Raw genomic sequence first — 20403 nt, 5'->3', positions numbered from 1 at the left:
GAGATGGAAGACGGCAACGCTGCGGCCCCTTACCTGAACCTCCCGCCCCCCGAAAGAAAACCGGGGGACCAAGAAGAGCGCTGGGGTGTTTCTTTGTCAAGAGAAAACCACGTTAACCGAGAGGTCACAACTTCGCGGTTAAAAAAAAAAAAGGCACCAGGCTAATACCGAATGCTTACGTTTAACAATACAAAAATACGGCTCCGCTACAATACCCAGTCACAAAACTTGCCTTTGTGATGTAAGTTTGCTCCGGAAGCTCCTTTCCCCGATTAAATACGTTTTGCAGATTGTAAAAATGCCAAAAACTAGTCAAAATGGGTCTCGATTCAACTCTCTATTATAAAATTTTAATGACTGTGCTCCTGTTAACTAAATATTTGAAACAGAAAAATAGCAAGTACTACATATGCTCTTTTTAAACAATAAATAAGCATTTTTTTAAACAAGAATTAAATATAAACTTTACACATCCAAAATACAATATACAACCTATTTCAAAAAGGACTCATTGATTACAGAAACATAGTAAAACCATATTATGAACGGCGTGTAAGCTTTCCTATACAAACGGTAACGCTGCTCGTCGCAGCTTTTTCTGCAGGTTCCATGGTTAGCTTAGTGATTTTCCTACTTCGAGTTAAGACGCCTGGCTCCATCATCTGACGAGATGGCCAGATGACAGAGTCTGGTGGAATCAAATAATCTGATTCGGTGGCGTTAGCACATGAGTTACCTTTCTCAAGACTGACAAGTGTGAATCTTCCAAAGATACCGCGTTGAACTAATTTTACCTTTTCAGAAAGGCTGATGTGATAAGGCTGTAATAAGATTTTAGACTTAAGCCGTATTTTATCCAAGAGAAAACATTTTGTATCATCTGTCGCCTTCAAAAAGAACAAGTTGTATGGACCGTCTCATTAAGACCACAACAGCAGAAGTTAACAATATATACAAATGAAGTTTCATCGGTTTTCTATAATGCAGAAAACAAAAGAGACTTCCATAAAAAGGATTTCTTTGTTCTCAGACTTCACTTAGAAACTCAGCTTAACATACAGTTGTTCTGTAGCATTAGTAAAGTTCACTAACAAAAGACTTTGCTGTACGCCGTAAATAAACCAAAGCGTTCAACAGTTTTGCTGCCATTGTTCATGTGGTGTTTAGCTGACTTTGCCTTTCAGTTTCAGCTTTCTTCTCTTGCCGGTGGTGAACTGCAGCCCAGAAGGTTACTTTTTTCAGCACTTGCTGCAAAAGTTTCGACGGCAAGCATGGTATTTGATTCTTTAAGAGAGCTGCGTTTTTACCAATGCAGTCGAGACACAACCTGAAGAAGGAGGGGGGAAAAAAGAAAAAAGAAAAAAAAGATTTAAGTAAATGGTCTATAACCTAAAGACCACAGTGCCATCACGATTTACACCAGACTTTTTGTGCCAATAACGTCAACTCACCTCAGGAGTGAATACGGTTGAGTCTGAAATATCAACAAGTCACTGCAGTGACCCTGACCAACAGAAAAAAACCACCATTAAAGTGACAAACAGCTTATCTCAGAAATACTGCTATTTTCTCGATTAAGGTAACTTTTATTACCACATGCATAATTTAAAAGTGAGAATACTTAAATAATTATTTATAAAAAATCTGAATAACAAATTCCTTTTTATGAGCCTAACAAGGGCAGGAAAACACCCTCATAAATTACTTTCCAAGAACACCTAAGGTCACATCTCACAACACCATATGATATGAATGAACCCAATAGTGTCAGCAACTGTATCAACTTTATTTTATTTCAATTTTAATTATTATAGTGCTAGGATTTCATTATTCAGTTTACTGACTGTGTCCATGAAATGCAAGTCATCTTTGCTTCCACCAAACACCATGACTTCTCCTTCTTTTCCAAGGCAGGCTGTATGCCACAATCTAGAAATAAAATTATAAATAGTCAGTCATGCAAGCACATGCAAGTCGTGTTACCAGCAAAACAAATCTAAAAACTAAATGTTTTTAAGGGTTTCAGAGAAGCTGTAAGTTTACTTGCATAGTAACCTCTTCACTTCACAGACTCTCCTCCATTCTTCATATTCAAGTTTCTTTTCAAAAGGCTCTTTTGCTATAAGGATAGAAGTTCCTTTTAACTAAAATGGAAAGGTCACTTTTCTAATCCTGTGATTCCACTATTTATGCACAGAGCCTTGAAGTCTTACCGGCCTCACTACTTACCCAGGAGAATTTTACAATTTTAAGTAATGTATTTACAAGTTGCTCTGTGAGCTGCAGAAACAATAAAGCCTGTTCTTTATCAACCCGTGTCTCGAGGCAGACCTTCCGTTCTTATAGAAGAATGGAGAACAAGCACCGAGCGCTCACTGGAGCGAAGCGATTACGAGCGTCTCTCTTTTCTGTTTGGCCATTTATTTGCACAGAGTATGTTGGGACTTAGTACCTCTGAGCTTCCTACTTCTTTGTCAGGTATTACTGAAATGGGTCAATTGATTCAAAACGTACGTACACGGGCAGGAGAGGCAGCCATACGTGCACAGAGCACGGTAACGTAACCCTTACTTCTTAGGAAACCAAGACAAAGACATTACTTCAACAGTCTTCAGAGGTAAAAAACAATACCTTAAAATACGGTATTACTAATTTCTTTAACAACATAAAAGGAGAGAGCAATGTGACTATCCATCTCATGAGAGTTTTGCTGAATGATTACATTTCCTACAGACCAATATATTTTTGTCCTTATTTGACTTTTCTGTACTTTAGTTATATATACTTTGTCTTAGGTATCACTACTTCAACAAAACGTTACAGTGGAAAATTTTTAGAAAACAAAAGAACTATAACAAAACAAGCTTTTGCCAAGAACAGATTTTCTTTTTTTTCTTTTTTTTCTTTTTAAATTTTCCGCTATTTCTTTAATTCGTAACTACAATTCTAATGGCTTTAAGATTGTGGGGTTTTCAGTACTGACTCTTATCCCTGAACACTAGGATGAGAGCTTCAGAACACAAGTTATCCTGTTTCAGTTTTACACTTCCCCCAAAGATTCCTGGGGATCATTTTCTGTGTGTCAATTACTTACATCACTCCCACAAGTTAAGTTTTGTGTTGTGCATATAAAAGCACATGGTATTAAAAAAAAAAAAACAACCAAAACCAAACAAAAAACCAAAATAAAACCTGACTTGCATAATCTTGCTTTAACAAAGATTCTGCTACTGCAGCAGCTATACCTTGCTAGATTTACTTTTTATTATTAGCAGGTCAAACTCTATAATTTTTCTATTGGTGTATCACCACTGAAGCAAATATCACAAGATGATTATCACCACAGAGCTCTGGCCCTTTAAGTCTACTTAACCAAAATAAGATGCACCGCTAGAACTTTCACGCAAGAGTAAACGTTCTCACTTTCTTACTCCATTCATATCAGTAATTATTCACCGCTCTCCTTAGGCTAAACTGTATCCCACCTTTTCTCTTCCTCATACCTGTAGATAGATCTGTCTCTGCCTTATCTGCATTAGGAAAACTCTGGCCTGGACTTCATCACCGAAGAACACTGGGAAGCCTTTCCTGCCTTGACTTTGTTGACATCCTAGCTCGCAACCTGATGCTTTTTCTACAGACTGACAGAGTTTATGTCCTCTCACAGCTCCTCTAACTTATCACCTAAACATTCTAATAAAGCATGTTATTTAAATTATACAGATGCTGAATTGATGTAACCTTTTTACACAGCTCTTCTAACTAGAATAACAGAATTACATTGTAATGAAAACACTGGGAATCTAAGTTAAATATACAATTTGTTCTGTATTTTAACCTGGCATGCAAAATGTTAGCTGAAGTACAGTTGATGGACAGAAAGAAGAAGTATATTTTCTACCAATACAGAATCACAGATATATAACCTGGAAGACAATGTTTTAGAAATTACTAAAAATGAAGGTTGAAGGAAATTGTTCATTACAGAATTTAAGGAGGGAATCAAATTTGCAGAAGCATCAGGAAAATACGCTAATGCATGTGTGATATACTGTGTATTATTATAAAATAATAGAAATATATAAAAGAAGTACCCATATATGTATTATTGGCAGTGCATTTTAAGTCCTGCTGTAAAGTCATATGAGCAATAGAACTGACTTACACCTTTTTGAGAGATTACTCAGTAAACTACTGCAGAGATCCTGCAGTAATCCTGTGTAAGAACAGGGATACAATTATGGTACAAGTACTTCACACTCAAACTAGTTCAATATATAGACAGGCTTTTGGTATGGCTCCTTTTATCTATGTTTCCAGGTCTTCCTGAAAAAGGTTATTGAAGCATCTTTAAAAAAAAACCCAAAACCAAAAACAAACAGGGGGTGTCATTTACTTCAGTAAAGAACTAGGTCAATGAAACGCAACTGTCCTCAGCCTGCAAACTGCATACCAAAATCTTCAGATGGTGGAGAACCATAGGACACGTTTGGACTTGAAGGAGCTCTGAGACTGGTCAGCATGTGACCCAAAAGCTTTTAGGAGGGTCTAGGCTGTGTGTGCGGCAGAGTCCTCAGCAAATTTAGCAGTGTCAATCTCAGGAACCCTCTTTGGCGCTTCCGCTGCAGCAAGGAAGGTGGCTTGCTCAACAGCCTCTCTACCAGCACAGCCAAGTGACAGTTCCACTTTCTACCCCAGTATGGGATCTGCCCTTGAATTGCCTGAAGGCCACCTGGAGCTCAAGAGTCACAGGTCCCTAACATCCAGCCCTACCGCCACCTGAGGCACAAACGTTATTCCAGCTTAATTGCAGAGTAAAGGCTGAGCTGCAGCTCCCTGGGCTGCTGCCTGTAGAAAGAGCACATTCTGTCCCTTCCTGATCCTTTTTCATGATGCACCAGTAAGAATAATTACACAAGGCGAGGCAGTCCACTTCAGCAGTTAACTTTTATGAGACCATCCATGTAAAGAACTGAACACGAAGACAAACATGATCCTTGACTGCTAATGATGTGCTTTGTTATTTAAGGCAGTCATCAGTCCCTTCATATATCAGTTCACAGATCGTAAAAAGAAAATATTCTATGAAGCTAAGGGATAAGTTTATTTCGGCTTGGAAGAGTCTGAAATGTAAGAAAGCAGAAAACTTGGTCTAACAGTGCTGTTATATTTAAAAGATACCCTAGAAGAGGATAAAACAGGAAGAAAATTAATTGAGGTAAAGATATTTCAGTAACAGAAAACAGAACGTAAGGCAGGAAGCATGCAAATGCCAGACCAGAATTGTACGCTATGCTAAAAGAATGATATAAATTTGTGCTGAGAGTACCTGGGTGAACGTATAGAATGAATTTAATGAAAAACTGAATATTTACTATCTACAGCAAATCAATTCAGTAGTATTTACATTGTAAATACAGAGAATGCTTTAAACACTGTTTAAAAAAAAAAAGTCTGTGCTTTGATACAGCAAGCACCCATTTTCAGTGGCAAATTCTAAATAACCTCCAGGTTCAGAACATGAAACTTGCTTTCTTTAGTCAGAAAGAATCAGTCTTTCTCTGTAGTCTTAACCTAGAGAGGGAAGTGGAACAGGGTCTGGAAGAGACAGTATGGTTGCCAGTATGACCAATACACATTCTAGAGCCAGGTCCTTTTTGGTTGGCAGTTAAGTCCTCAAAATAACAAAACTCCACAGTCATTTACTGTGCTGTTTAGTACTAAATTCAGTTTTGCAAAACTGTAATAATTAGCTGCTTCTGCTCAGGGAAAAAAACCCAAACAAACCAACCAAGGTATTTTATAATACTTTTGAATCCTGAAAGGTGCATCAACATTTTCATAGTTGTCTCTCCCATGTTTCTAATAATGTATCAACATTAATCAACTTTTATTATTCTCACAGGTTATTAATTCCTTAAAAGTTAAGTGATACACATTTTCTTATATAAAAATAATTTGGATATAGAATACCAGGTTAGTTGGACACCCAGATCCTTCATCACAAAAAATCTCTTAATGCAAGTAAGCATCATAATGCAAGTAAGCATCAACTGTAACAAATATAGAAAGTGATAATGCTGTATCAGGTATGAAGGAAGGTAAGTCAGTAAAGCAAACTATTTAATCACACTGCATTAATTTTCTAAAATATTCTTATAATGTAGTTTTAAAAGACTGTTCAATAATGTAAAATTACTTAGTTTTTTAAAATGCCTACATTTCAGCAAACGTTATCTATTTTTGTATACCTAGGCCTACTCTTAGGCAAATGGGTAAGTTGTTTCCATCCATTTGTTGTAATGCTGTGAATCCAGCCATCACCTACAAATAAGAACATACATTAGTACTCTTCTTGGGACAAAGTATTGCCATTTTTATTTATTTATACAAAAAGCTCTGTGTTCTAAGAGGACATTATATTAAGATAACAGTAACATACTACATTAACTTGCATCTTTTAATTTTCTTGTAATTTAACTTAACCATTCAGTCAAAGAACGCTCGCTGCATTGAAATCTGGAATTAAAATGCACTTACTTTTTTTCTTTTAGATATATTGAAAAAACAGGTCAATGTCCCTTTGAAAATCACCCCCTCCCAGTGGAATATATCTGTGACACTTAAAGCTGTTTTCACTAATGTCAAATTTTTTCATGAAAAGAAGTTGCCTTTTCTAGAAAAGGAACTCTGCATAAGACTATGCTACTTCCTAGTTAACATTTTGTAGCTGTGATTTGTTATTCATCCACCAATCTACATTATGTTGACATTATTATTTGTATCTTCTTACTGCAGTTGCTATTGATATCAGAAGTTACCCCTTGTTCATATCGGAATGCGTGAGACTCTTGCCTTTATTCTTTTAGATGACAGACAGTTTGATGAAGATTTATTATCATACGTTCTCACTGTACTACTCAATGTGCTCCTACATTTCTATAAAAATAGTAAGATAGCTAGAGAAATATTCAAGCGCCATGAAAATTCTGTAACAAGATTTAGCTCTAAGTAGTTTGAGAAAGACAACAAATGTGCATACTATACAAGGTTAGTACTAAACTGTACAATAGAGTTATAATCTCTAAATTACTTACTTAAAGGAACATTATCAGAACTTAGTCCACCAAAAAGAAAAAGTCTGTCATCTCCTATTGGAGTCAACGTGTGCCAGGATCGATCTTTTGGTTTCTCTCCACTGATATTAATTCTTGGTGAAACAAATAAACAAAAACAATTTTTCAAAGAATGCTGAAAAGTAACCTGCCAGAAAATTTAATAGTTAATTAATTTGTCCTACAACAAGCTTGGCTATTTTCCCAGTGAAAGAGCTGCACTTACGCAATCTGAATTCACTCCGGAGAAGAACGGTGTTCAAATCTAAACCAAGTAATTTCCTGGAGTAATTGTTCTCTGAACAATCGGTTATGTAAATAGCAATGTAAGGACAAAAGCATTGATTGTTATTTTGTTTGTTTTCTTAAGATCACTAAAGCCACTCCTTAACACACAACTGAAGGCACTTAGGACAGCAAAGGAAGGCCTATATATTCAAATAAACTGCACAGTACATGTAGGTAAACAGACTCAGTTATTTGAGATAAAATTTCATGAATCCCAAGGGGCTACAGTCTCTCCACTCCTAGGAAAGTGGTCTTAAATGATACAAGGATTGTGGCTTTACCTTTTATGCAGGAGCAACTACCTCTTCAACCATTGTGCCTTTTAACACAATGGTGGGTCACCCAAACTTTGAGATAGTTTTTAGTAAAAAGTGAAATACCTAAGTACAAAACAGATGTAGGTTTACTATTCTAAAAATCTGGTCATGTTACAATAATATAGTTCTTCCAGATTTTAGCTATGGATTTCACTTTAGCTGCACAATTAGGTATGCTTGAGATGAGAATCTGAACAGCAAAGAACCTGAACATAAGGGATTACCTAGGGTGGGTGGCCTGAATTCACATCATCTTAGTTTAGGCACTTAGGTGTACAGTTGTCTCAGGAGGATCCAGCAGAGAAGAGTAAGGACCTCCAGAGGGCATCAGCTCACCTACTATCTTGATACTAAGCAAAGAGGCAACTTCTGTTGTGAAGTACCTAAAGTTAGACACAAAGAATCTAGGCCACCGCACACTCAGTATGTCTTCATTTTGGAAAGATGATGAAAAAAGCAGGTGCAAACACCTGTAAGTTCTCCTGTGGGGTCAGAATCTTAGCCGGAGACTGTCCAGAGCTGGTAAGAAAGGAACGTTCAATCCAGGTAGACTATCTCAAAGAACCAGTTACTTATTTTTCCTCCCCTTTGCTAAAGTGAGGCGAGTGTAATGTACACAGATGTGTGCTCAATCTACAATATGAACAGTGCAGAGACAGTCATCTATATTTCCTTGAAGAGAAACAGGTCCTTGAAAAGCACAACTTGTGATTTATTTTAGATGTCGACCTTAGCAGCAGTTGTCTTATGCCCAAGAAGTGCCTATTTCTCTTAACTGAGCACAGAGGAAGCCTAGGGTGAGTAATACAGGCATCCGCAGTTCAGTTAGCGAAATTTCACTACTGGTGACTGCTAAACAGTTCTCCATCTGGAAGCAAAGACTGAAGAATCATAGCTAATTAAACAGTGATTGCAAAACTGTCCTACTAAATCTGGCACTGAAGTTGAAGCGAAGTCACAATGTTTGAGTGCCTGCTTTGCACAACTCTTGTATAAGATGCTTCTAAAATTGGCAAAAGAGGCAGACTGTGCTGAGACACAACAGGCTTTGACGTTTAGAAAAATATATACCAGATACTGATGGGTGATAACATTTCAATCTTTCACGCTACTGATCCAAAAAAATTATCACAGTAACAGAAATAACATAATATTGAACATTTTGAATAACAGGTCAGTGGAGCTCAGGGAAGGTAAGGTAACTTCTGAGTGGTGGCAACTAAAATAAATATTGCAATCTCATGCTGGAAGATATTCTGGGATTAATAGGTTAACATTATGCAATTCCTTAAGAAACCTGCATAGAGTTGAATAAGAAAAAAACTTGACATGACTGGTTAATGAAAAGCCATGGGGCTTTAAATAAAATCATCACTGCATTTGGAATTTTTCCTTTAGGAGAGGATGTCCAACAAGTGAATTTGAATGTTGGACTGTACAAACCAAGCCCTCCTCGCTGGGAGATCTGTACTTTACAGAAGAACCTCAAAACACCTGCAGTCAACTTGTCTTGGTCAGCAGCATCCAGACAGCCGAACTTTCTAATCTGTATTAAATCCTTAAGTCTCTTTTGGTGATATTTCACATGGGCAATCAAAGGCAATCTCTCTGCAGCTGCAGAACGGCTGAGATAATTCTGTTATCAAGATCAGAAAGGTTGTGTCCTGCCCAGCTTTTAACTCATCATCAGATCAGAAATTTCAGCAGAAAGGAATTTATAGCATAAGAAAGGAAGAGTTCCTTGCAAGAAACACCTCGAGGAGAAAATACTCACAGTGACAGCAAACAATTCTGAAGGAATTTCCCCACCTGTAAAATACTGGAATGACACTAGGGCTTTTTAGAGGCAGTTTTCAGCCGGAAATAGATTGTCTGATTAGAACTATTCAAAACTATTGCTGGTACTCAAAGGATAGAGTGACTTTCTGTACTTCACACTCTTAATAGATAACTTTATTGGTCTCAGCAAGCATTTCTTTGCTATATAAATTTCAGACACACACAAAAAAAAGAGAGGCGAGAAAAAACAACCTGGCCTGTTTATCTATTCTGTCTTATTTTACCATGTTTGTGTGTGGAATCATGGGACTTTTGCTACCAAGTTCTTTATACTGGAGATGATCCCTACAAATGCCCAATTTCTAATACAGCCACCAGTACTGATTTTATGAAAGGAAGCGTGTAGCCAGAAATAATTTTCCAAACAATTCGTGCAAAGGCATACTGTAAACTGGAGTCAAAATGGAAATACTAATTTGATATTGTCCTGAAAAATACACTGATTTTAGCTCCTCTTGCAATTAGGAGATGAAATCACGCCAAGACGTATTGTGTGTTTGTGCATGCTAATAGGTGGCCTGGTTGTATGAGATGATTTTACCACAGTAGATAATTGATAGCCACAAATAAATTATTTGGAGAAAACATCATCTAGCCCTAGGAACCCTTTCCCCCCCCCCCCCGATTTGCAGTTGACAATGGCTAATCTGAATTCTGCCATCTGTGATAGTCTGAATTATATTTCTCAGGTTTCCATAAGATCAGTCACTTTAGCAAGGAAAGAACAGGGCTCAGGCCTGTGAAGCTTCCTACAAGGCCAGCCTTTGATTAGTTACCTCTCTAGATACGAATAAATATGAACGCTTTACCTCCTGCGAGGTGCCACCACACCTTTTTTCCTCATCTCTTAAATCTCTTTTTTCAGTCCCTCTTAAATCTCTATTTTCAGTCTCCCAAAGACGCTTTGCAGAGGTGCTACAGAATGGCTGGATAGTAGGCTCCTAAATTTGTAACGATCAGAGTCTATACTAAATCATGGGTAAGTCTTGTGAGCTATTCTTGGATCACAATATAGAAATAATCGGGTATCGGAACAACCTTGAGTTTTTAGGAATGGCTGCATTTAGTATTACCATACTTAGTCTAGCTTTCATATGCCAAACAAAAGGGAACACTGGCTGACGAGGACTAAGACAGAACTTTGACATTGACACTCCTCCTTCAGAGCTTGAAGTTCCTCTCATTGACTTGTCACTCAACTGTCACAGGTTTCCTTTCTTTAAAGCAATATAAAGCAAGCCAAACAGCAACTGCTCATGCAACAACAAAAAAGCAAGCAGCTAAAGCAAGAATCTGAATAATCAATCCACTCAGAGGTGAAGTTCACAGTCTAAGAGGGACAATGCTCTCACTTAGGTAGAACATTGTTAATTTTAGAACAACCAGCAAAGAAAAAGGGGAATTAAACTGATTAGTCAATCGTAAGTGCTAATTAAAGAAATCTTCAAAGAGGTTTTTTTCAAAGGACACTGTGGGACTTCTTTGTCCTGCTGCCACCAGCAGCAAGAAAGAATGGATGGAGGATTGTGTCTACTCCCTCGCTTTGCTCTCAGCTCAGAGGGCAGAGGAACACACTTGGTGCAGGATCAGATCAGCAGTCACAGGTGATTAAAGATGTCCATCATAGGTGCATGAAGCACCCAGAGGCCTGGAGCAGGATCAGTACTGATACATACTCAGGAAAGGTGTATTTCATGGTCTTATGAAATTACTATGAGGTTAAGTTGAGAACAGGAACGGAACAGTGGTTATCACCCATCAGTTACTGTTTATCTCCTGGTTTGTCTATCAGCTAACAATATATCCACTGATTCTACATGTTTAGTAGGCACTATCAGAAATGCTACATGCAAACAAACAAATCTTAGGAAGCATACTGATACCTGATTTAGTTTAAAATTGAAATATTTAGGTCATGCTTTTAACCATTTTTTTAAAATCAAGTTAAGATGCTTATCTTGGGGGGGGAAGATCTTTCCCCATTCTGTACCATAATGAGCCAAATATAGATAGTAAAAACAGTATTCAAAAAGACATCAAAACTAAAATTCCATATGGATGAATGTACCCATCTTGAAAATGAGGATGTCAAATCACTACATGCTGTGCTTAAAATAGCATCATCAATGCTTTGGTGCAGAACAGAAAAAGCTTAGTAACCACTATCAAATTAAATTAAATTGAAATCACAATATAACAGCTGTTAAAATAGTCCCCAAACTCCCATTCTCCTCTTGGAAAAGCTACAAAATTAGCACTGGAACTATTTAACAATATGTTTCAATCTGCTACATTCAACTTTAAGTGTTATAGAGAGAAACCTACCTTCCAGACCAAGTCCAAGTGTCTAAATTCAGGCAGTGCAAATCATTCATTCTAGTTTGCTAAAACAAATAAATAAAATCCCAGTGGTGTTACATTAAGCAAACAATGAACAAAGTATTTCAGCAAGGTCTTCCCAGGACAGAATATTCCAAGTAACAGTATTTTGAAGAAAACTGTACCCATGTGCCTTAAAACAACTCTATTATGTGGCAGATGAAAGGCACTTCTTCTCAAAAACCCCATGCAACTCTCAGAAAACCACCTGTCAGGAATATTTACAGTAATGCAATGGCAGTATGGGGCCAATTTTAGGTTTAATAGTGAAGAACTATGTGATATTCAGTTCCTGCAAATGTATTCAATTTTCATCCACAGAATTCGTGGCACGTAACTGCAGGTGTAATACTCTACACAGAGTTTCCTCTCACTATTTTGCATTCTGATCAGAACTATGCATCCTCCTGCCTGGTCACTTATTCCTTGAAGTATTCTAGTAGGTACTGTACTCAGTACATGACATCCCAGAGAAAGTTCATCACATCTTGTGTTTTTCTCTCTTTTCCGGAAGGCAAGCCCTTTCACAAAGTTACTACTAGCAACAACAAGGTTTTATGACCCTTTAACATTTGCCATAAAAATAACAGAATGTGTCAATAAGAACAATGGGAAATCAATACACTTGCATATCTGCCTGTGTTTTGAGATGAAGAAAGCAACTACCTTAGACACATAACGGGTCAGGGAGAATATAAGAAAGAATTTCTTTGCTTTAGATTGCAGCAGTATTTTCAATGGCTCGCAATACACTTGACTGATATTTGTGATTCCCCTAGGTACTACAAAACAATATCTGAGAAGTAGGGAAATGTATCTTGCCTTACCTTACAATTTCTTTTCTCCTAGGGTAGTCCATAGATCTATTAGAATAAGCCTTTCTCCAGCTTGCAGATCCTTTGAGGCAGAAACTAGACTTGTCATTTAAGTCAGAATAGGAGTAGTTTTGCCCCTGAGAACTCAGCCAGTTAGTGAGTTTAAGAGACTTCCAAAGCTGTCCATCAGAGCTATGGAAAGTCTCTCAGGGTATTTCAGGAAACAGCAACGTTTTCAGGATAGCTATGGCCTCCTCTGATCAAGTACATGCTAGCCCTTTTCTGTCCAAGGGAAGAGGACGTTAACTAGCATTTTGAAAACGCCTTCAGAGAGGCCAATAGGCTAAAGAAAAGCAGAATGTGAGGGCTTTTGCGCATTGCCTGAGAAACTTTATCCCTGCAAGAGGGCGAATGTAACAATAAAGTGTGGTCCAACTGACAGCTAGTGGAACAGATCTGTCTTCCATGACAAGTCTATTCAGTCTCCTGCTCCTTCAGATAGCTTTGAAGGAGATGAGGAACAAATTATACAAGCAGAAAGCAAAATGCAATTACTGAGTATCTTCTGCTGTACCTGTACACAGCTAGACACCTGGGGGTAGGGTGGGGAAAAAGCAACATCCTGGCCTCTAGAACTAAAAATATTTAATCATCTTGGAATAACACAGTTTGATATGGAGCACATCTATTAAAGAAAGGGAAGAAAGAAAATTGCTGTTGTCTTGGAAATTAAGGTTTCAAGAAGATCCTGTTCAAGACCTCCTCGCTGACTTTCCTTTCCTAGGCATTAGGCAGAAGACGGAGTAGTTTTCAGTTTCTTGGTCCCTGGGAAATCAATGTATTATGATCTTTACATTCTCATGATTCAACAGATTGACAGATGCATAATAACAACCACCTCATTTTGAATTCAAAACACAGCATCAGTTGGACATTTATGTCTAAGATTCAGTCCTTTAACATAGCTTTAACAAATGAAAATGCCTTTCTACCCGATCCTTATTTGGGAAACTGTAAAGCACACAGTCAGGTTATAGTATCGTCACTTGCCATATGCAAAGTTTTCTTGCAGTTTCTCATGTATTAAGTGCTTCCTACTATATTTAATCATTTAGCTGATAATCCTAAAATGATTCTTAATTCTTAAGCCTCATAAGAGGGTTTGCATTTCCCTTTGAGCTACAAGGACTCCTTAGACATCCTACTTATCTATGGCATGTTCATTTATTTGCAGCCTAGTAAACATTAACCAGGATCTGCTTTGTCTCAGGATTAGCTTTCTAGCATGACGAAAGGCATTAAGGGCGACATATTTACAGCTCACTGCTGTTACAGTAAACTCTGTGCAGCTCTCCATTCTGAGATTTACAATCAAACAGCTATTACAGCTCAAATCTTTGGAAGAGAAGGACTGCAGTTCAATGTATCTTCTGATCTTCAGTGACAGAAAGGATAACAGGAAATATAAACATGCATACATTAAGGCATCAGATGTGTGAAGAGCTGCTGGAAAGACTTTGTTTTATTACTTCACCATTCTTTACATGAAAACTTTCCACTTTAATCAAACATGAGACTTGCATCAACTTTTGGACTAACTCTCCTTCTTTCCCACTTTCTCCCATTTCTGTTTTTTCGGGGGCTTACCTGGAGGAACAGAGTCCACATAATACTTCTGAGCCTGTTTTCAAATGATTCCTGGTACAATTGATTTTGATCATCATCATCATCTTCTTTTACCAGTTCTAGCTCCAAGTTTGGAAAAAGGTGCCCTTTCCTCCCAGAAAGATGAATAGGAGAAGCCTCATGACACTTCCTGGCCCTTTCTGGTTCCTTGTAGAGCCTTTTCCCTGGGAAGATTTGTATTATGGTGAACTAGGAGGAGAAGGAGGAGCAGAGCAACCCCGTATTTGCTCCTTAATTTATGGAGAAATGCAAGACTTCATCCTTTGGGGAGGAGTTACTCCTGTTGTCAGGAAATGTAGTGTTTTTCTGATGTCTTTAGCTTTCCCTTCCTGTTTCATGACTTATATTAATTCCTCAAGCCCCACTGAATGTTCCCTAACCTCTGTAAGTTTCCTTCCATTTATTTCTAGGATAGAAAGTGAATCAATAATAGAGTATCACTAAGGTGAAAATTACACTTGCTGCTCTTCTACAAAATTAAATATAGCTTTCCAAAATTTCAGTCTTCTCTGACATTGTTCCCAAGCAATGAAATTTAGCAAATGGTTATTAAGGAAGCTGATGCTACCTGAGGAAGAGAAAAACCTTTTCAGATCAGAGCCGCCTTGTATTTTTGAATCCTGTAGTCAAATAGTCAGAGTTAAATAGAAGCCAGAGGGCATGTCCTCTTAGGGCATATCTAATCATGCAACAGCACAGTGGAGAAGTGACAGGCGAGCTCCAGTTTACCAATAATTTCACTTGCAGAGGCTGCATGAGAATCCTAGCTTGAGTTACAAAGCAGTTCAGTTGCAACAGGCACAGCACAGCAACCCTAACTAGCTCAGACACGACACTCAATGCTATTCTGTTTCTGGTGTGAAGACCTCTGCAGCACACAGAGATAGCCCTTGCTAACAAAAAGCCAGAGGGAGCAAGGCTTTGAAGGCTGAGGAAGCGTTCAGAAATAAATGGTAAGCCAGAAGGTCCTGAGCTGCATGTTTGCTTCTTCGCATCTAGGCTTCTTTCCCTCTCATGTCTGCAGGCTTGCTAAATGAGGAGCAGGATTCAGTTCAGCTGTGGTTAGCAAGAGTTCATTTATACAGCAGACACGAAAGAGCAAGTCCATAGCAGAGGCACAGGGCTCACTTACTTAGCCTGGCATGGCTAACCCTGACACACAAGATTCAAGTAAGACTAGATACTTTTTCAATCACTTCTAATATCCCTTTAGTTCCTTAGTTATTTGCAAATCAAGTTTGTCTAAACCTACAGCTCTGGAAGCTACTGCGTGCAGTTCTCTCTCAGTCAAGAGGTGGGGCTTTAGCAACAATTCCAGAGATCGTGAGCCTGTATGAAAGGCCACGTAACACATAATGCAGAATGGTAAGAATAAACAGGATCAATTTACTTTCTTTTCTTATTGCTCTGAAAAGGTACTTGGGTAAAAACTTCCTGCAGCTGTGGGAGGCAATTCAAACTGAAACACTGGCTGGACATTGTGTGACCAGTCTGAACCTGCCTTGATCTGTATGTCTGGTTTCTGTCTGAGCAAGCAGGAGTAAGCCATTTTGTAACAGAACTGTAGACTTTCCCCGAGAACACCACTGCATTAGAGTACAGCTTTTACAGCATGAGAAACAGGGGATAGGGAACAAAGTGTAATTTTACACTCTTTTATTTGGAAGTAGTTGAGAATACAGGGTTTAGGTTAGGGCAGCTTTCCAAGATGAAGCTGGCTTATGTTCATTGTAGGGCATTTCCAACCAACGGTTAATTCCTTCTCTCTCATACAACAAAACTATAGAAACACAGCACTGAGGGCTTTCAAAAGCTTCTTCACTGTTACTTTTCATAGTAGTAGAGATAGAAACCATCAAGTCTCATCCTTTAGCTGAATATGATTAAATGCTCTAAATTAGCTGTAGGTAAAATGAGCTAAACACTTAAATTTTAAAAAACGTGGAAGAGTACACAGTAACTTAAATTAGGAGGTTTTTTCACTTGCCTTACAGAATCTGTTTCTCACATTCCTGATAAACTCCAGCTCCTACTGAGACCTTTAAAAATACTATCTTCCCTATGCTTTTGCAACAGTTCTAAAAAGAGTTGGTACGCTTCCCAGCCCATAAAGAAACTACCCTTGCAAAAAATTTACAAACGATAGGGGAGCCTGCATTAGTTAAGACTACCTGCTCCCATCCTTATTTTCAGACATAAGACAGGAATATGTTTTTTGTATTGGATTGCTGCCTCAGGCTTAAATTCTTACATTAATGCTCCAGCAGAGAAGAACTGAAGAGAAAATCTCCTCTAAGTAGTACTAGAAAAATTCAGTGTGTTGCTGAGAGGTTTTAGTATCTCTTTGCTTACCAGTGGTGGCTTCAAGTTTGTTAGGTACAGATAACCAGGGGGATGATGCCTATGACTTTTTTTTTTTTTTTAAGTTAAAAAGAGCTAGGAAGAGCTAAGATTATATAGCAAGAATCTAGCCTCGATTTAAATATGCACTGATTGCATTCTATACAGACAGCTCTTACGCTGCCTTTGACTATTACCTAAGGGACAACAGATTTAAGATCCTCCCACAGTGTATTAAATGGTACAGTCTTGGATCAACTATCAAGAAAGCAAATACAAGCCTTACTCTTGCAGTAAAGAGCTTATAGTGGATGCACAGAATAAAGCTGTTAACAGCAATCTCTATGGTGTGCTTCACATATTTTGGATCAAGAGCACAGAGCATGCTGAAGGTAAAGACTGAGACTGCAGAACTGACATTCAGAGAGCAGAGGAGAAGCTTAACAGGACTGGAATGACTTGTGCCTGCAGTGGCCTGTGCTATCAAATAACACGCTGCAGCATCCTGTACCAGCTTGAAGGTAGGGAGACTGATACCTTTGTATCCAGACATTATAATCACATGCTGCTCCTCCAGACATCTGTATTTCAGTCACTTATGTGCAAAAAAATGACAAAAGTTTAAATTGTAAAGCCAACTGCAATCTGTTCTTTCCTACCATTCAGAACCACATGTTGCAACTGTAAATATAAAATACTGTATCCCAACAGCTATTCTGAACTTCACTTTCCCAGAAGGTAAACATCAGGGTATGAGAGATGTATATGTGAATAATTGACTGCTCTTACACATTTCCTCTTTCTTTAGCGGGGGGGGGGGGGGGGGAGGTAAGCACAAGCTAAAATCCCAGTTACATTTACTACTTGCTAGCATTTCATTGAGTGAAATGGGGAAAAAAGGCCAGCAGGTTTGATGTATAAATCTGCCTAGCTGTAGCAAGCACAGAATGCTAGCATCTCATCATTTATTTAAACCTGGTCTATCATCAGGCTTGCTTTTGCTCCACTCTCAAAGAACCATCTCCTACAGAGGTTACGCACACATCAACCATTTTTGTTGATTTATAAACGTTTGCATTTACCATACAGTCATCTGTTTTTTCACTTTTTGGGACAATGTATGCTTCATCATTAATACTACAGACAAAGACAGACTCTTCTTTTTGTAAGGTAGAGGGGGATGAAAAGAAACATCCTAGATTCAACACCCCTAACATACAGGTTAGGCCAAAGGCACGTTGGATTTTTTTCTACTACAAAAATAATTTGCTATAAAAAAAAATAACTGCTAAGAAAATAATATTACTGCCAATAAAATGTTTTAATTAAACACTAACCAGCACTCGTCCTCCAAAGATGTAACCTTTATTTCCCAGCACAGCACATGTATGAGCTGCTCGAGGCTGAGGTGGATCTCCACCCTGGAAAAAAACAAAATAAGATCCTTCAGAACATCATCAAAGCGCCAGCCGAGGATATTGGCAAGTCAGTATCACAGAGATTGCAAAAGTAAGGCCAACATGCATCAATATGCTGACAGAACTGCAACTTGAAAAGGAAATAATTTGTAGTCATGTCCAAGACTCCACAGACATTAGAAATGATACATATTTGCCAAGGACAGTTTTAGTTGAGTTCCCTCAGTAGCTAATGTTTAATATATTCCCTCTTGGTCTGATTTATCATTACTTTACTTCAGTGAAATTCAATTAATTTATCTTTAATTCCTAAACATAAAATTACAGTAACACATCAGTTATTGTTGGTATGTCCTCTGCAACTTTATTTTTCCAAAGTGCAAACCATCAGGATACTGGTACAAAAATCCCTGGAAATCAGATCTTAAAATTTGATGTTACATCCAATAGCCACATGCCAAAAAGTATTCCCTGTGTAAATCAGAAATAAAGATATCAAAACTGGATTTTACTTTTCAATGGCAATTTCATTTTTTGCATTTAGTTTTATAGGAATTTTAGAACATCCTATAGAGACCATAAAATAGTGTCAGACACTCATTACCGTATACTACTTCTACTGAGTTCTTACGTAAACTCACCAGGATTTTATGAACCTTTATAGTATACTATCATATTAATATCAATAAATGGAAATGTGTGCATTAGTATTTTACTGGGAAAGTAAGTATACATGCTCCTTTGGAAGACTATTAAAATAACATATTTGCTGAAGAATATCTCATCTGTTTATTCTAACGATACAGCATGACTGGGAGATACTTGTTCAAAAGATTTTTCAGCATTAACTCTTGAAGGGAATACAGCAACTCCTCGCATACTAAACATCTATCTTTACTTCACAAAGAAGAACTGGAGACCTGAATTAGCAATACAGAGTTTACTATCTCTCCCCTCGCCTTCTTTAAGTCTGTGAAAGCTGAATAGTGAGTCAAGAGAGACTAGATTTCAAGACTACTATTGTTCTTTCAGCCCAACATACTATCCTTCACACTGACCTATCAGCTTTATGAAAAGGGGGAGGCAGGGGAAAGGAAGAAATCCCCAGGCAGACCTTAATCTCTCATGTGGTCAACCCTCAGTTATCTGTGATAGGTTATCCATGTTGCAGATTAATTATACACAGATACGGTCAACCAAAAGGCTTCATATCAAAACAGTTCAGATAAACGAGGTTTGTTCACCTCAGTTTGGCACCATTAAAACCTTTCACGTGTTTCTACCATGCACTCCCCAAAGACCTTCGCTTCATTCCAGAAGGCCTTTGCTAGGTGTGACACAGGATGAATACGGAGCTGGCCTGGGTTAATGGCTGTGCTCCAGCCATGAAACTGTTCCATATCCAAAGCCCTGGCAGGGCCTACAAGGATACCCAAAGTCGGTATAACCACCATAATCCATTCCGGAGGACCCAAGCTTGCTTTGTGAGGAGCCACCAAACCACCTCCACACCCCGTTCCTCAGCACCACTCTGGTATTCCTACTAAATGGTTTTCTGGAGTATTCCAGTGCCTTGTCTTTCCAGTAACGGATCACTGACAGTAATTTTATATTCCCAACAAGTTGTCTTAAAGCCTGAATAAAAAGCTTTATCTCAAAACTATCCCCTAGATACAGAATACCTCACCTCTGTGCCTGGGAAGATCATGGAACAGATCCTCCTGGAAGATATGCTAAGGCACATAGAGGACAGGGAGGTGATTTGAGACAGCCAGCATGGCTTCACCAAGGGCAAGTCCTGCCTGACCAACCTAGTGGCCTTCTATGGTGGAGTGACTACATCAGGGGACACGGGAAGGGCTACAGATGTCATCTATCTGAACCTCTGTAAGGCCTTTGACACGGTCCCCCACAACATCCTTCTCTCTAAACTGAAGAGGTATGGATTTGATGGGTGGACTGTCCAGTGGGTGAGGAATTGGTTAGATGGTCACATCCAGAGGGTAATGGTCAAGGGCTCAACGTCCAGATGGAGATCGGTGACGAGTGGCATCCCGCAGGGGTCTGTATTGGGACCGGTACTGTTTAATATCTTCATCAGTGACATAGACAGGGGGATCGAGTGCACCCTCGGCAAGTTTGCAGATGACACCAAGCTGAGTGGTGCAGTCAACATGCCAGAGGGACGGGATGCCATCCAGAGGGA

General features: G+C 38.5%; 1 protein-coding gene across 1 annotated transcript in view; it reads right to left on the bottom strand.

Annotated features, from left to right (window-relative positions):
- Window positions 1-381: 381 nt before the first annotated feature.
- Window positions 382-20403, bottom strand: part of KLHDC1 (kelch domain containing 1) — a 28658-nt gene continuing 8636 nt past the window's right edge. Inside the window, exons 7-13 of the mRNA XM_009321644.1 lie at window positions 18117-18200; window positions 11885-11943; window positions 7098-7210; window positions 6252-6324; window positions 1845-1929; window positions 1452-1504; window positions 382-1327 (exon numbers count right to left, since the gene is read on the bottom strand). Of these exons, the coding sequence (XP_009319919.1) occupies window positions 1153-1327; window positions 1452-1504; window positions 1845-1929; window positions 6252-6324; window positions 7098-7210; window positions 11885-11943; window positions 18117-18200 (642 nt within the window). The 3' untranslated portion in view covers window positions 382-1152. The remainder of the gene's footprint in view (window positions 1328-1451; window positions 1505-1844; window positions 1930-6251; window positions 6325-7097; window positions 7211-11884; window positions 11944-18116; window positions 18201-20403) is intronic.

Source organism: Pygoscelis adeliae, unplaced genomic scaffold, assembly GCF_000699105.1.
Source record: "Pygoscelis adeliae isolate BGI_AS28 unplaced genomic scaffold, ASM69910v1 Scaffold43, whole genome shotgun sequence".
Classification (NCBI taxonomy): domain Eukaryota; kingdom Metazoa; phylum Chordata; class Aves; order Sphenisciformes; family Spheniscidae; genus Pygoscelis; species Pygoscelis adeliae.
The sequence above is the reverse complement of the archived record's forward strand: the minus strand, read 5'-3'. Positions and strand labels throughout refer to the sequence as shown.